At 45.4% G+C, this 14,683-nt stretch overlaps 1 protein-coding gene across 1 annotated transcript; it reads left to right on the forward strand.

Moving 5' to 3' along the window:
• Window positions 1-1,859: 1,859 nt before the first annotated feature.
• INA (internexin neuronal intermediate filament protein alpha) lies at window positions 1,860-14,225 on the forward strand. The gene is made up of 3 exons (XM_032608269.1): window positions 1,860-2,991; window positions 10,574-10,698; window positions 12,172-14,225. Exons 1-3 carry the CDS (start codon window positions 1,927-1,929, stop codon window positions 12,479-12,481), a joined length of 1,500 nt encoding a protein of 499 aa, XP_032464160.1. The 5' UTR covers window positions 1,860-1,926; the 3' UTR covers window positions 12,482-14,225.
• The last annotated feature ends 458 nt before the right edge of the window (window positions 14,226-14,683 follow it).

The following is a 14,683-nucleotide window of genomic DNA, read 5'->3' on the forward strand; positions in this document are numbered from 1 at the left end:
CCTGAATAAAGCACCTTCACATGCATCAACTCAGTTTTTTATGACCTTGGCGAGGTGGGCGTTGTTATCCCCACATGCTTAGGAAGTGGCAGCAGCCACAATTCAAACCCATCACCTCTGATTCTTTGAATTACAAACCAGCCTGCTACTTTGTTATTGGCCAAAACTTTCCTGAAGCCTACTTAGCTTTATTCTGGCTGCATGGAAATTAATAAGACTTCAAGAGTCTCATTTTTCTAAGAAGTAGAATTATGCAGCGAGGAAAGAATGTTTGCTTGCTAGTGACCTTATGCAGAGTGCTGCAGCTAAGCCTTGGTTTCTTATCTGTAAGATGGGGGAAAGGGCTACCTTGAAGAGTGGCCAAAAGGAGGTAAACCTATGCAAAATTCCTGGCACAAAGGCTGGCAGAGAATATTCATTCTGTGATGTTAGCACTCTTCCATCCTTCACATCACCAGGAATTTCTGAGCCCACTGAACTCAGCATTGAGTCCCTCCAGCTCAGGTCCTGGTCTCTGATGAGGAACCACAGAGACAGGCTGTGGCAGGGCCTGACCATCTTACATGACATAAAGCACAAAGCCAAGAATACGCTCCAAAGTCCCATAGGCCTCTATTCCCCCCTTCCTTTAGTGGCCTGTCTCAGGTAATATTTCCTCCATGAAAGTAAAACTTATCCTAGAACTACATCCTTGAGATTCCAAGATCAAGAAAGGCCTTCAGTTTGGAATTCTGGAATCTACTAAAAAGTTCTTCATCCTCCCTCTTCAAAGCCATAGCCACATCCTGAGAGATTATAAATTTGAAGACCCCACCCGACCTCCTCCCAGCCTTCATCTTTACAGATCCCATTCTTGGAAATCCACCACTGTGTAGTGAAGGAGGCCAGCTCAGTCATCAGCACTCTTCCCCACTTTTGGAGTTTAATCTGTTCGCAGGGACCTCTTTTGTCCAAAGACAGATCTCCACAAGAAGGGGCCCTCCCTAAACCAGATGAACATTTACACAGACTGAAATCTCAAATGCCTGCCTACAGGGCGAGACAGGTAAAGTAACCAAATTAAGAAGGTGGACGTTATTCAATGGAGAGTGGCGGGGGACTGTGGTGAACAGGAGAGCACGCTTATACAAGTGGCAGTGGCACCTCAGCTCTGCCCATCGTGGCCATCCCAGCTCTTTCCTCCGCTTCTCTCCAGTCTCTGCAACTCAGGCCCACTCCCTTTACCTTCCTCCCCTCTCTTCCCGGGCGTCACAGGCTTTCAGCACAGCCACCCAACCCCGGGCGCTCCGGAGAGCTGCAGAGGAACAGCTGATGAGATGCTCTCTGACGTAGACCCACTTCTCCCCTGGGAACCCCAAGCGGGCAGAGGGAGGGGCCAAAGCCGCGCCCCGAGGGTCCACACTCTGTCTGGAAAAACAGGACCTCACGCTCGGGAGCTCCAGGGTGGCGATGAGCGTACAGCATACCTCCCAGAAAACACTAACCTCCCAGTGGATTAAAGGGGGCAAGGAGGACAGGGTCAAGGGACGCGACGGAGCCGTGTGGTTTCCGGATGGGAAACCCCCATCGTTTAGGCACCCTTCCGCACAAGTCACTTCCAAACCAGATAACTCTCGGGGACAGACGCTTCAGACAGGCGGTGGCTCCTACGCAAATGGCTCTGTCCCCGCGCCCTCGGTCCGCGGCGCGCGCAGCTGCGGTAGTCACTGCGCTTCCCCGCCCCCGCTCCTGGATGCCCCCCTCCCTCTCTCCGCCAGACCCGGAGCAGGAGCTCCGCCCACAACGCGCCGCCCCAGGCACCCCCCAACCCCGCCACCCCACGCCTTAAAACCCGGTGCACACCGCTCCGCCGCGTCCGGGCCGGCTCACCTCTCTTCTCCTCGTCAGCTCCAGCGCAGCCGCTCTCCCGGTCCTGGTCCCGGCACCATGAGCTTCGGCTCGGAGCACTACCTGGGCGCCGCCTCCTCCTACCGCAAGGTATTCGGAGACGGCTCGCGCCTGTCCTCGCGCCTCCCCGGGGCCGGCGGCGCGGGTAGCTTCCGCTCGCAGTCGCTGTCCCGCTGCAATGTGGCCTCCTCGGCTGCCTGCTCCTCGGCCTCGTCGCTCGGCCTGGGCCTGGCCTACCGCCGGTCTCCGGCGTCCGACGGGCTGGACCTGAGTCAGGCGGCGGCGCGCACCAACGAGTACAAGATCATACGCACTAACGAGAAGGAGCAGCTTCAGGGCCTCAACGACCGCTTCGCCATGTTCATCGAGAAGGTACACCAGCTGGAGACGCAGAACCGCGCGCTCGAGGCCGAGCTGGCCGCGCTGCGGCAGCGCCACGCCGAGCCGTCGCGCCTCGGAGAGCTCTTCCAGCGCGAGCTGCGCGAGCTGCGCGCGCAGCTGGAGGAGGCGAGCTCGGCGCGCGCGCAAGCCCTGCTGGAGCGCGACGGGCTGGCGGAGGAGGTGCAGCGGCTACGGGCACGCTGCGAGGAGGAGAGCCGAGGGCGCGAAGGGGCCGAGCGCGCCCTGAAGGCGCAGCAGCGCGACGTGGACGGCGCCACGCTGGCCCGCCTGGATCTGGAGAAGAAGGTGGAGTCGCTGCTGGACGAGCTGGCCTTCGTGCGCCAGGTGCACGACGAGGAGGTGGCCGAGCTACTGGCCACGCTGCAGGCGTCATCGCAGGCCGCGGCCGAGGTGGACGTGGCTGTGGCTAAACCAGACCTGACTTCGGCGCTGAGGGAGATCCGCGCCCAGTATGAGTCCCTGGCCGCCAAGAACCTGCAGTCAGCTGAGGAGTGGTACAAGTCCAAGTTTGCCAACCTGAACGAGCAGGCGGCGCGCAGCACCGAGGCCATCCGGGCCAGCCGCGAGGAGATTCACGAGTACCGGCGCCAGCTGCAGGCACGCACCATCGAGATCGAGGGGCTGCGCGGGGCCAACGAGTCCTTGGAGAGGCAGATCCTGGAGCTGGAGGAGCGTCACAGTGCCGAGGTGGCCAGCTACCAGGTAAAGGTTGGAATGCTGCGTAGGGAGGGGAGTCCTGTTCTCTCCCGCGCATACTTCCCGCACAGTTGGGGCTCTAGAAACCAAGGAGAGGATAAGGGAGGGGACAGAAAGAGCCCCGCCTGGAGGCATTAGCAAACAAAAAGCCCTGGAGCCTCTCTCGCTAATTTTAGGGGCCTGGACGCCCTCTTTCCCTGCCCCTCACTTAACGTCCCTATCCAAGCCCTTCTAACAAAGAAGCCCTCAAGCTTCTGTTCTTCGGAGTCTTAAAATCTACCTCATGCCTCCCTGTCAGCAAGTGGGCATAAACACGCTGGCCACCTGAAGAACAACACCCACCCAAAGTAGGAGTGAGCCCAACGCGGGTGGGTCACAGCCTCTCCATGGCTGGTGGTGCTGTTTCCGCTGTCTGGCTTGTTTGATTGACTTTGAAAGGCTTTCTGTGCGCCCTGGAAATAGTCCTGCCCTTGGGTTGGGGGAAGAATGAGGGACTAAACTGGGAAGGGTTCTATCCCATTGTCTTGACTTTTGCCCTCAAAGGAGTAGAGATTGGGAGCCAACAAGATGAGTGATTGGGCTAGTAATAACCGCTCTGCTCTGTCCTCCCCCAACACATATACACGGTTCCCTCCTCCACCGAGTAATGTTACTACTTCCTAAAGAAAGCTTTGCAGCTGTCAGCAAATGAGCGTGGTCGGTCGCTGTCCTCGGTGCTGATCTCTCGTTCTTCCCATCTCAGAATTTCCCTCTTGTCTCATGTCCCAGTTATGAGTCTCTAGGCAATTAACTGCTTTGATTTTTTTTTTCTCTTGCAACACCAACACATCAGTCTTGGCTACCTGCAATCAAAAAGGTCACCTCGTGGACAGCATCAATTTTCACTTTCATGGATGGCTTAGCACTTAACAAAAACCACTTAATCTGCTCAGCAGCAGTGAAGTCCCACTCGAAAATGCCCATTTCCTTAACATTTTTCCATCCTAAGTGCATGTGATAAATCACAGAGATGGGTTCATCTTTGTTATAGGTCACTTATTTTTTTCCGTCTTTGCCTGTCCTCTAAGCCCCAGTGAAGGTATCGATTGGCTCTTTCCTCCTTTTCTCTCCAAACAAAGGCCACTGCATCTTCAGTTTTACCACATAGAACATTCTGGGCTTATGACCACAAAGGACACAGAGGCAGGAGAAAAGTGTAGAAAAGAATCTAAATAGTGTGGTTCAGTTTCAAGGTGCAATAAAAAAGTCCATGGGATAGAATGCTAATAATTCAGAAACTTGCTATAATTCATTCTAGCCAAGATCAAAGTTTACATTTGATAAAATTAATGGGGTTTGGGAACATTAATAAAATACAATCAAGAAAGGAGTGAAACCTCAAAATGCTATTTGAGTCTGGAGCTATTGATATGCAGTATTTGCTGTTCATTATAAATTACTCCCTTTGATAAAGGAAGGAAGCTTGCTTAGATCATTTGTTTTGGTGTTTGGAATTACAGTAATATTCAAATACTTCTATTCCACTTCAATATCTGTAACTTGAACTTTTCACTATGTGGCCTAGGTCCCAGATGGCCTGAACTAATCACATTTAGTTAATTGAGACTTCATGTTTTCTTCTAGAAGCTTCAAAGGATGAGTTAGGTGGTCTTCTGGAGGGCTAGCCCAGTATTTCTCTAAAAAGGATAACTTACCCACAACCTCCATCTGAATTGGGCTTTGCCATATCCTCTGTTTGCTCATTATAGCCCCTGTATTCTGAGAGGTAGCGACAGTATTGTCTGGCTTGTTTTGTTTGCTTTAAAAGGCTTTCAGTATTAGACAATAGTAGGGTCATGGAGATGTAGTCTGCAGAAAACAAAAAACAACAGAAATTGCAGTTCCTGCAGCTCTGCAGTGCTGCCCCCGTCAGCTTTAGCCTCAGAGCCTCAGTGGACCTGCTTTGAATGGAAGAGAAGATCAGACAACATATATAAATGTATATATGTATATGTGTGTGTGTGTGTGTGTGTGTGTGTGTATCCTACCTACCTCGTAGGACCTAAGGCTCAGGTGGGGCTCACATCTTCACCTAGGGATCCTGAAGTCCTGAAGCCACAAGGGAGTCATTGGGCTATTCTCTGTAGCAGTCTTAGCAGTGCTGACTGAGATGAAAAGCCTCCTCCACAGTGAGATTCAGCCATTGTTTTCTTGCCCTCTAACCCCCTCCCCCTCCCCTTTCACTGCAGTAATGGAGGCTGTTCTTTCTTCTGCTTCAGAGATTAGTGGTAGGTTCATCTTCCTTTGCAAGTTTGCCACCCTCTTAGAGGCAGAGGAGGGCCCCATTAAAGTCACGTTTTCCCTGCTCCTGAGAGCTAACAGCCTGTTTGAGGAAAGAAAGCTTATCACACTTTTGAAAGGGTGATGAATGATTCAAGGTGACATAGTAAGTGTACAGTGGTGTATGAGAGAGCCTGAATCGGGTAACAGGAAACATTATGAGGAGTTAGGGCTGTTGTCCTCAGAAGCCAAACAGAGCCACCCTCTTTAGCTGAAGGTTTTCCATTTCTGACACAGGGTGATTCTGGTTCCTGCATAGCTGCTTCACCACCATTAGAGTCCTTGCTCTGCCAAAGATGTCGAAGGACATTTTTGTAGGGTACTGGGGGCCCTGGCCCTATACTGTGGTCAGTCTTGGAAAGCTGAAGCTTTCCTTGAAAGACCTTGCTGAACAATCAAGATCACACCATTAGTTAATGCTCTCCAGGGAGATGAGCCAAGTCTGCCCTCTTCTTTCCAGTATGAGATTGGAATGCGGCCTAATTAAATAGGAGGAAGGGGCTGGCCCCTTGGAGATTGGGGGTGGCAGTGGCTGAGTAAAAATCTATAGCTTGATAGATCCATTTCTGAAATTAGAATTCAAGAAAAAAGCTTCATTTGGTCCCTCTCTCTTTTTTTTTTTTTTCCAACTCATCCATGTGCTTTTTGCTTTCTTTTGTTCTGTTTTTGCCCCCTCTACTTCACTGTATTATTGTTACCTGGGCCATCCTGATAGAGCCTTTACAGAAAATAAAAAACTAGTGGTTCCTAAACCCATTGACCCACCAAGGTTACTTGGGCGCTTAACAGAAAGATTCTCAGGCCCACTCCCAAAGATATGGATTCAGCAGTTTGTAGGTGGGGCCCAGGAATACGCAATTTCGATAAAAGCACCGTCATTCCTCAGACTGATTTGGGTGTGCATTGACTTAAACCACATTTCCCAGTGTAAACCAGCCTATAGAAATACATATAATGCAACATTTTGAAGTATGGTAGGAAAAAAAAAATATGGGATGAAGCAAAGACAGGAGTGAGAAAAGGCAGCACAGTGACCTGTGAGTGTACCATGCATAGAAATCCTCTCTCCCCACCTTCATTTTTATCAGGCAGAGCGGTAATTCTGAACAGCCTCTTTCAATCAGTGAGTGCCGCACTCATTACTGCTCACCTGGCTGAGGGCCCCTCAAAGTGATGAAACCCACAGCACCGTCTGTTGTTCCTATGCTCCACTGCAGATGCTAGTGTGGCCAGTTCTCTCTCTTTACTCCCAGCCCGCATCCTTCCTTCCGGCCCTGAGGAAGACGCTCAGCACTTGGTTTAGCCATTCCAGGAGAGACCCCCGCTGGAGCTGGGAGTGCCTCTCTCCCACTCCCTCAGGCTAATCCAGCAGTAGCTGCGTGGTTGGGGGAGGGAGCAGTCTGCAGCGCTCTGCTCACATTTCGAGCTGGAGGCCATCTTTGGCAGGGCTTTTGAAGGGCAATGCAAGACAGCCTGGTGTGGGGAAGAGAGTGCAAACAAGAGACTGGACACTGAGGAGCAGTGGTCAGCAGTCAGCACAGTTCCTTCTAACAGGAGCAAAGTCATGCTTTCTGTCTACACTGATCCATAAAATAGACATGTGAAATGTGTAACAGAAAAGTTTAAGGAAATTTCATCTATCTGGAACTCGGGTCCCCAACAACCTCTAATTCAGAAAACACAGCTGTGAAACAAAAATAATTTTTTTAAAAAGGACCTAATTAACCTGCTGATGTGACAAAATGTCTATCTCTAAATCACATATTGGGAAGTTGGCCCTTTTGCTGCCCCCAGCCTGTTTATTGTTAACTTTACATGATTCTAAAGTACTTTGCTATTTGGATTTCAAGCCTGCAGCAAGATAAAGAAGAGGAGCCACTGGAGTCAGGCATTGTCAAGAATGAGTAGAAACAGATCAGTTAAACTTTCAGGACAAAGAAAACCAATACGTAGCAAACACTAACTCAAACACTGCTCTATGAATTGGGAGATTGGGATTGACATATATACACTAATATATATATAATAGATAACTAATAAGAACCGCTGTATAAAAAATAATAAAATTTAAAAAAACTTTTTTAAATTACAAAAAATACTGCTCTAAGGGGCCATTTAGGATAGAAATAAACAGTCTGATATATCTTAGTTGACCTAAAAATCACATCACAGTATTCTAGGAAAATAGTTGGTCATTGTCTTAATCTTAGTTGCTGAGAAAGGTTGCATTGTGTTTAGTGTCCTAGGTAAGAGTACTACAAACCACTTTAGAAAGGTTTTTATTTAAAATTGTGATTTTTAAAAAATCTGTTACGGAGATGTACATCTTCGTGAAAAACAAACAAAAAATAATAATGTGGTGCTTTAAGGGGTTTGCCTCCAACTCTCCAACATTAAAATTTTATTTTACGTTGCCTTCCTTAGTTATCTAAAGGGTTGTAGGGAGGGCTCGTGATTAATTTGTCCATATCATTACAAGGGTAGAGAGTTAACAAGGGTAGAGATATTAACAATAATAAAAATCACTAACATTTATTGAGCATTCCTAGGTGCCAAATGCTGTTCTAATGCCTATTATCTAATTTAACAGATAATGGATTCATCACATAATAATGTGAGGTGCATTAAATTGGCATCCTAACTTGAGGATCTCAGAACACTTCAGAAAAGAATAAACACTGTAATTTCCCATATACAGAAATGGAAGTTTCAAAGAAACTAAAATATAGAAAACTGAATGAGGTATGTTAGATGTTTGTGGCAGGGCAAGAAATGCAACCCAAAGATCCTGATGAAATCCTCTTTTTTTCCTCATATAACATTTCTCTTGCTCCTTTGCATAATGAGTATACTCCCTCCCCTTTCTCCTTTTTCCTTCACCCTAGATGCTTTTCCCCCTTACCACAATAATATTGATTCTCTTACCTCTAATGCGTCACTAGCAGACTTACTTGTAGGCTAGTTTAACCTCAAATATAGCAACCATCCAGTAAAATTTCTTGGTAAAAATCCTTTTAAACTCTCATGATCTCTTAACACACTTTGGAATATTTTCATCACTGTCCAGTGTATTATGTATTTTCCCCACTGCTTATCATCCCTTGCTCTGTACCCATCAGTTAATTGAGTTTCTTCTTTGTGGTATTCCTGTCAATATTTATAGAACAGGTAGGTGGTATGAATTTTTGTTCTTTCTGCAGATTCTCTTGATTTGGAAGTTTGTACCCCCAATGTGTCAGCCCTGCCTTTCACCATTGCTTCAACATCCCCACAAGGGAAGTTCAAAGGTTCCTCAGCTCTTACTTTCTTGAGGTTTCTGATATTTTTATCTGCATCACTACTTCATAAAAATAACTCTCAGTCATTGTGCTCTTCATGTTGACAGAGATGCAACTGGATTATATAAATTATTTGCTCAGAATAAGAAAAGAAATGCTTATGTAGCATCATTCATTCATTCAACAGTCATTCATTGAGCATCTACAATGTGCATTGTGCTAGGCTGTGGGCTTCCAGAGGAGAACTAGACAGAAGGGGTCCAGGTTTCCATGTAAATTACATCCTGGTTCAATTGTTCTCTAATAGTGATTCACCCTCCCAGGGACGTTTAGCAGTGTCTGGAGACATTGTTGATTTTCACAACTGGGAGGCAGGGCACGTGCTACTGGCATCTAGTGGATAGAGGTCAGGGATGCTGCTAAAAATCCTACGTTCATAGGACAGCCCCCCACAACAAGGAATTACCCAGATAATGATAAGAGCTAAAAAGCAGAGTGGGGACTTCCCTGGTGGCGCAGTGGTTAAGAATCTGCCTGCCAATGCAGGGGACACGGGTTAGATCCCTGGTCCGGGAAGATCCCACATGCCGCGGAACAACTAAGCCCGTGCGCCACAACTACCGAGCCTGCGCTCTAGAGCCCGCGAGCCACACCTACTGAGCCCGCGTGCTGCAACTACTGAAGCCCACGCACCTAGAGCCGGCGCTCCGCAACAAGAGAAGCCACCGCAATGAGAAGCCTGCACACTGCAACGAAGAGCAGCCCCCGCTCGCCGCAACTAGAGAAAGCCCACGTGCAGCAACGAAGACCCAACGCAGCCAAAAATAAATAAATAAATCTATTTTTAAAATATAATAAATAAATAAAAATCAGAGTGGCCAGTTTCAAATGGGGGCTTTTTTCTAAGTTGTCTTCCCACTGGAGGTGCCTTTTTCTAATCTACACAAAGTTCCTTCATGGGCTAGCAGCTGCCCTGGTTTAAGGTAAAATCACGTGCTAGATTGGTGTGGAAAGAGTACTTAAACTGGATGCTGAGGAAGACCTGTCTTAGTAAAGGGCATTTGAACTGAATCTAGTTATGACATGATGTCAGTCATGTGAAGACCCACCACAGAGCATTCCAAACAGAGGAAATAGCTAGCCTAAAGGGCCTGGGATAGCAATGAACTTGGTAAGTTTAAGGAGCAAAAGAGAAGGCCAGGGTAGCTGAAACACATTGAGCAAGGGGAAAAGTAGAGGCCATGCTGAGGAGTTTGGACTTAATTCCAAAACTGTTGGAGGGTTTTAGGAAGATGAGCAATGGGATCCACTGTGTTTTTAAAAGATCCTCTGGTTTCTCAAGAATCACAGATTTAAAGCTATTTTTCTTCTGTGCCTGGGTTTGCACCTGGAGGAACTTAAAGCAAAAGGATTATATGAACTTAGTTTCTTTTTAAAAAAATATTATAATTTCAATCTGCCATTTGGATTAAAAAAAAAATCCTTGGAGTGTTTATGCTTCCTCCTATCTGTCATGAAAATGCTTTCAGTAAAGTGACTGAGTAGCAGACTTCCAGGAAACCATCAAAACAAATGGAGGCAGAGAAGACTTGCCATCCCCTCTGTGCTGTCCACAGTTGGAATGTTCTGAATCTAAGCTCCTAACCTGAGCCTTTGGTTTGGGAAAGTACCTGTAACAACTGAGTGATTCAGCAGTAATACAGCAAGCAAGGGAGGGACGGTAAGTAAGTAAAAAATAAATATTTCCCCAGTATTCAGTTTAGAACCGTGTGCTCCGTGGTAGAAATGTATCCAAATCTCCTGGGGACCTTTATGAAAAAATGCAGATGCTGGGACCCCACCCTAGAACAAATGAATCAGAATCTGGGCTGGGGGACAGGTCTGGATTTTTAATGTGTAGGCAGGGTTGAGAATCCTTGCTTTCTCAATCTCAGTCTCCATGAATGTCAGCTGCTTTGGCCTAAATATGTTGGACATGCGTTGCTTTTCAGGATAACATTGGGCAGCTGGAGAATGATCTGAGGAACACCAAGAGTGAGATGGCCCGTCACCTTCGGGAGTACCAGGACTTGCTCAATGTCAAAATGGCTCTTGACATTGAGATAGCAGCTTACAGGTATGTCACAGGGCATGCTCACCCAAGCAGATCCCATCACCTGGGGCATCTCTACCCAAATAAGTGGTTTTAGTCTCTCTGATTTCTGATGGGTGAGGAGGGGCGGGGGTTAAGGAAAGGTATCACGGGCTCCTTCCAGGTGAGCTGACCCTTATGTCCCTCGACTTGGTTATATCCCAGTTCCACCTTACTAGGCCTGGAGTAGTCTACCTACCTCTGCAAGGATTTAAGGGGATAATGTGAGTGCACAGAGGTTGAAATAAAATCCATCAGACTCTAACTTTAAAAATAAGGTTCATGTAACATAGAAAGTCCCAAAAGGTGACTGGATTCCTACTCAAGCAATATGTAAGTGAAAGTCCCAAAATCCCCCTGGATTCCTACTCAAGCAATATGTAAGTGAACATTTACCTCTAAAAAAAATAAATACAGGGTGGGGGTGGTGGTGGTGTGATGAATTGGGAGATTGGGATTGACATGTATACACTAATATGTATAAAATAGATAACTAATAAGAACCTGCTGTATAAAAAAATAAATTAAATAAAATTCTAAATAAATAACAGCAGCTACTATTTTTTGAATGACTACTGCGTGCCAGGCACTATATTAGATACTGCATATAAATTATCTAGGTATCAAGTCATATTATTCCCATTTTGCAGATGAGAAAACTTGAACCACAGACTGTGCAACATGCTCAAAGGCACAGTGCTGGTAATGGAAGAGCTCAAACTCAACCCCAGATCTGTCTGAAAATTTTTTCTTTTTTTCCTTACACTATGTATACTACTTCAAAACAAAGCTCCAAGAGGAGTTGATAGTGTTTTGAGTTTCTGATTTTAAAAAAAAATGATAAAAATTATTAGAGTTATGAGAAAAAAAGGTATTGGGGCCATGCTTTTATGATGCTGTTTAAGCCAGGCTGGGAAAAAGCTTGGTATCTGAAACAGTTTAATTCACTGGTTTCTGTTATTGCTGATTCCGTTTCCTTTGTACCCCTCCCTACACGTTGAAAAAAATACAAATCTCAAGTTCAGGCTGATTAGGCAATTCCTTTGTGGACTTCTTACCTTCTTATCCCAGTTGCACTTAAGGTGTTAATTAGTAAAATTACTTCTCCTTAGAGCTTTGTAGACTCTTAAGTGCCAAAAATGGGTGTGACGAAACCAAGGGGAGTTGTAGGGTTTTTTTAAATGTATTTGCGAATAGGATAGGTTTCCCCTTGACAGTGCTTTAAACGCAGCTTGTGCTAAAGATTTGTGAGTGTGTGTGTGTGTTTGAGTGTGTGTGTGCACGTGCCAGATAAAGTCTAGGTCTTTGAGCCTTGAAATTCAATATTTATTGGCCTCAATCTCATGAAGAAACTGTGAAATCTTTCTAATCTTTCTAAAATGAATAGAGGCTGGAGGGTTAAATTCTTTAAAAGTTTCAAGTTGACTTCCTGAGAGTTTTTCTCTGTTGGATTTACAGGAAACTGCTGGAAGGCGAAGAGACACGTTTTAGCACCAGTGGAGTAAGCATTTCGGGGCTGAATCCACTTCCCAATCCAAGTTATCTGCTCCCTCCTAGAATCCTCAGTTCTACCACCTCCAAAGTCTCATCCACTGGGCTGTCTCTTAAGAAAGAGGAGGAGGAAGAGGAGGCTTCTAAGGTAGCCACGAAGAAAACCTCCCAGATAGGGGAAAGTTTTGAAGAAATATTGGAGGAGACAGTGATATCTGCTAAGAAAACCGAGAAATCAAATATAGAAGAAAGCACCATTTCAAGCCAAAAAATATAATTCTGTTGCTTGAAAAAAGTTAATGCTTAAGAGGGGATAATATGCATTTGACTTGTTAAACAGCCTATTCCTGATCCAAAACACCTGTCGCCACTATACAATGTTTTCAAGGCTTCAGTCTCATATTTAGCATTGAATACTTACTTTCTCTAATAAGAAAACCACACCTTAGATTGGAGCAAATGGCAGTCCTAGAGCAATCACAGAGGAGTTATCTAAGAATGCAGCTTTCTCACAGCAATAGATGATTCAGGTACAGAGGAAGTACAGACTTCACAGCAATAGATGATTCAGGTACAGAGGAAGTACAGACTAAGGTACTAAATCTGTGATCATCATTTTGCTGTGAATTGAAATTAAAACCTGTATTCACTCACCACACCCAGCCATTACCCAGCTATTTAATCTCACTCTAGATACCTAAAACATAAGGTCACTGCCAAAGATAAACCCACGGTCCACACCTGACACCACTCTGATAGAACTGTTTCACAAATGATAGGTGTTTGTTTAATGGACTCTTTCCCTCCCATCCCCCCTCATTTCCATATATCCTTTTCTTCCATTCAGAAGAAAAAAAAAAAAGGCTAGTGTAGTATTTATCCCTTTGAAATACATTTCGGTTCTTCTCAAAAGAACTTACCCCCTTTAGCTCTCTCTGCTCAATAGGTAGAATTAGATGCATGCTGACCATTTCTGTGATTTGTGTAGTGACTTCTCCCTGTCCATTTCATGTCCTTCTATTGCTATAGTTTAAAAGAAATGGCAGTGATAAGTTTTATGGGTTGCCCCCAACAAATAAAATATTGAAAAAGGTCCCTAGATTTTAGGCTTTTAGCTTATTCAAATCCACTTAATCAGGAAAAAGGAATACTTCATTGAGTGTAGCTTTTCACCTTAACTTTAGAAGCACAGTCATAGTTAATCCCAAACTGTGATTAAGCTGACCTTAGATTTAGTAGTATAAGCTAGAAGAGGTATTTGTATGAAGGGGAAAAGCCAAGGTCTCATTTATCTGTGGCAGTTCATTTGTGGTGATAGAGAATTAGCTGTTTCATGCCTTTACCCTTAGACAGAATCCACATATTCCCCTTCCCACTAGTCTAGGTCCTAAGGAGGCCTTGGTTTCACTCTTACACCTTTTAAGAGTGCTAAGTATAGATTATGTTATCACCAGGACACAATGCTCCTGCCCAAAAGTAAAAGAAGACACTTCTGGTCAGTCAACACCACCAGCGAATACAAAAAAGAAATATTTCTCTTTTCTAAAAGAGTCTTGCCCAAACAGTTTTCCCACTGCTGCATGGTTAGTGGGGTCTCCCTTCCCTGCTGGAGACGAAGAGATACTCAGACCAGAGAAGAGGCACACATGCTCCTACTCACATGCTAGGAAGTAGATTCTGGAGAGTTCAGTTTTCATCTGCCCAGCTGTGTAGCAGCTGCATTGCCCAGTCTTCCATGTGTGCCAAGTTTGATGTAGAATTAATTCTCTGTTGGAGTCACTTCCACCAGATCTAAAGAGTTGCTATATCTCTGCCACACATCTCCATTAGGAACTCTGTGGTGAAAAGGACATGATGCTTTTACTGAACTTTCTTATCCTAGCACATGCTTCAGTCGTTCACGGAACTTGAAAGAATACTTTTCGCTTCTTCCTTTCCCTTACTCCACCCCGTCTTTACTCCCCACACTTACTGTAAAATGTTAGTAAAATGAGAATTAAAAGTCACATGAATCCCACCAACATAACTTGTGTTTCGTGGTTTTTGCTGCTTTAACTGAGAGAAGCACTGTTTTGGTTCAGTGAGACAGGTGTACCCCCAAGTCATTCAGAAACCATATGTTGTCTGTTTCCTGCATCCACATTTAGTTTCGTTTAATGTTATTTTGTTTGTTTGTTTTTTCCCTGCCAAGGCCTTCGGGCAGTCTGCAGACTGTCTGGTCTGAAACACATAATGCACTAAGTGGACAGTTCATGGCAGGAAGTGGGGAAATCAAATCAATCAAATGATGAAAGACAGTGTATTCTGTACCTGGATAATAATTTTTTTTGAATTTTATATTTTTTTAAACAGCAGGTTCTTATGATCTATTTTATGCATATTAGTGTATACATGTCAATCCCAATCTCCCAATTCATCCCACCACCACCACCACCCCCCGCTTTCCCCCCTTGGTGTCTATACATTTGTTCTCTACATG

This window comes from Phocoena sinus, chromosome 16, assembly GCF_008692025.1.
Source record: "Phocoena sinus isolate mPhoSin1 chromosome 16, mPhoSin1.pri, whole genome shotgun sequence".
Lineage (NCBI taxonomy): Eukaryota > Metazoa > Chordata > Mammalia > Artiodactyla > Phocoenidae > Phocoena > Phocoena sinus.